The 1,241-nt window shown below is 37.2% G+C and overlaps 1 protein-coding gene across 1 annotated transcript; it reads right to left on the reverse strand.

Moving 5' to 3' along the window:
• Positions 1–375: 375 nt before the first annotated feature.
• On the reverse strand, positions 376–1,238 carry LOAG_19110 (hypothetical protein; the record flags this gene model as incomplete). The annotated part of the gene is made up of 1 exon (XM_020451764.1): positions 376–1,238. A coding segment is annotated over one exon (801 nt), but the record flags the coding sequence as incomplete, so codon positions are not given.
• Positions 1,239–1,241: the final 3 nt, after the last annotated feature.

The following is a 1,241-nucleotide window of genomic DNA, read 5'->3' on the forward strand; positions in this document are numbered from 1 at the left end:
TCTTCAACGGAACATTCCAACTCATACGTTCACAAAAGAAGTGGATGTATAACCCATTGAAATAGTGCAAGACTTCAAGTGTTGTGATTAAGAAAACCCTTTTCGTTGCCAAAAATTTACTTCCATATTTTTACATAACATTTCATCAATAATTTAGTAATAGTGACACTTAATTGCAGGTTCATACATGGAATGCAAGTTATATGCTTGTCATATATGCACTAAAAACGAAAAGACTGCTTAGTAAGATGCAAATCATTTACTAAGACAAGAGAAATGATGGAGAAATCGAATAATGAAGAAATCATAAAGGAACACTACTAATATGTATATATAGCAATAGAATGTTAACAATGCAATAAAGAATAATGAATTTAACTTATAGAAAATACAACAAAATAACAGTGCGTATTTATGTTTAAAATCCGCTTGTCAGCTCATCCTACACAATTCTTCATGTGTTTTTTCAACGACATCCTCAGGAAAGTTTTGCCGCATTTGCAGCTAAATCTGGGCCTATTATTGTCATGAATCTCCATATGACGTTTCATATCACTTGATTGAGAGAATTTTTTATTGCACACAAAACAAGCATACGGTTTTTCATTATTGTGAGTCCTCCAACGCCTAAGCTGACTCGATGAATCGGCGAAATTCATCCCACATTCCGAACAACTGTACGGTTTCTCACTGCTATGAATCCTCCTTATATGTTCATGCAAATTCCCTTTCTGGTTCATCCCACACTTTGAACAATTGTACGGTTTCTCACCGCTATGAATCCTCCTTATATGTGCATGCAAATTCCCTTTCTGGGTGAAATTCATCCCACAATTCGAACAATTGTACGGTTTCTCACCGGTATGAATCCTCATATGTTTATGCAAATTCCCTTTCTCGGTGAAATTCCTTGTGCATTCCGGACAAGAAAACGGCTTCTCACCGGTATGAGTCCTTATATGTCTACGTAAATCCGATGGCGTAGTGAACCTCTGCGGGCATGTTTCGCATTTGAACCGCTTCTTACCTATGTGAGTCGAACGCTCTGAATGTTTCCTTTTGATGTTACCTTTGTTTCCTTTGGACTGTTTCCTTTCGGTTGTTTGGATGTTGGACGTTTCATTTTGATATCTCTCGTTGGACGTTTCATTTTGAAACCTCGCATGCCAGATTTCTTCGGCATATTTCCTATACTTGTTTGTTCCCTTCTCACTTCTTGAATTGGTGCGTTCAACGAGCTT

Source organism: Loa loa, assembly GCF_000183805.2.
Source record: "Loa loa unplaced genomic scaffold supercont3.1691, whole genome shotgun sequence".
Lineage (NCBI taxonomy): Eukaryota > Metazoa > Nematoda > Chromadorea > Rhabditida > Onchocercidae > Loa > Loa loa.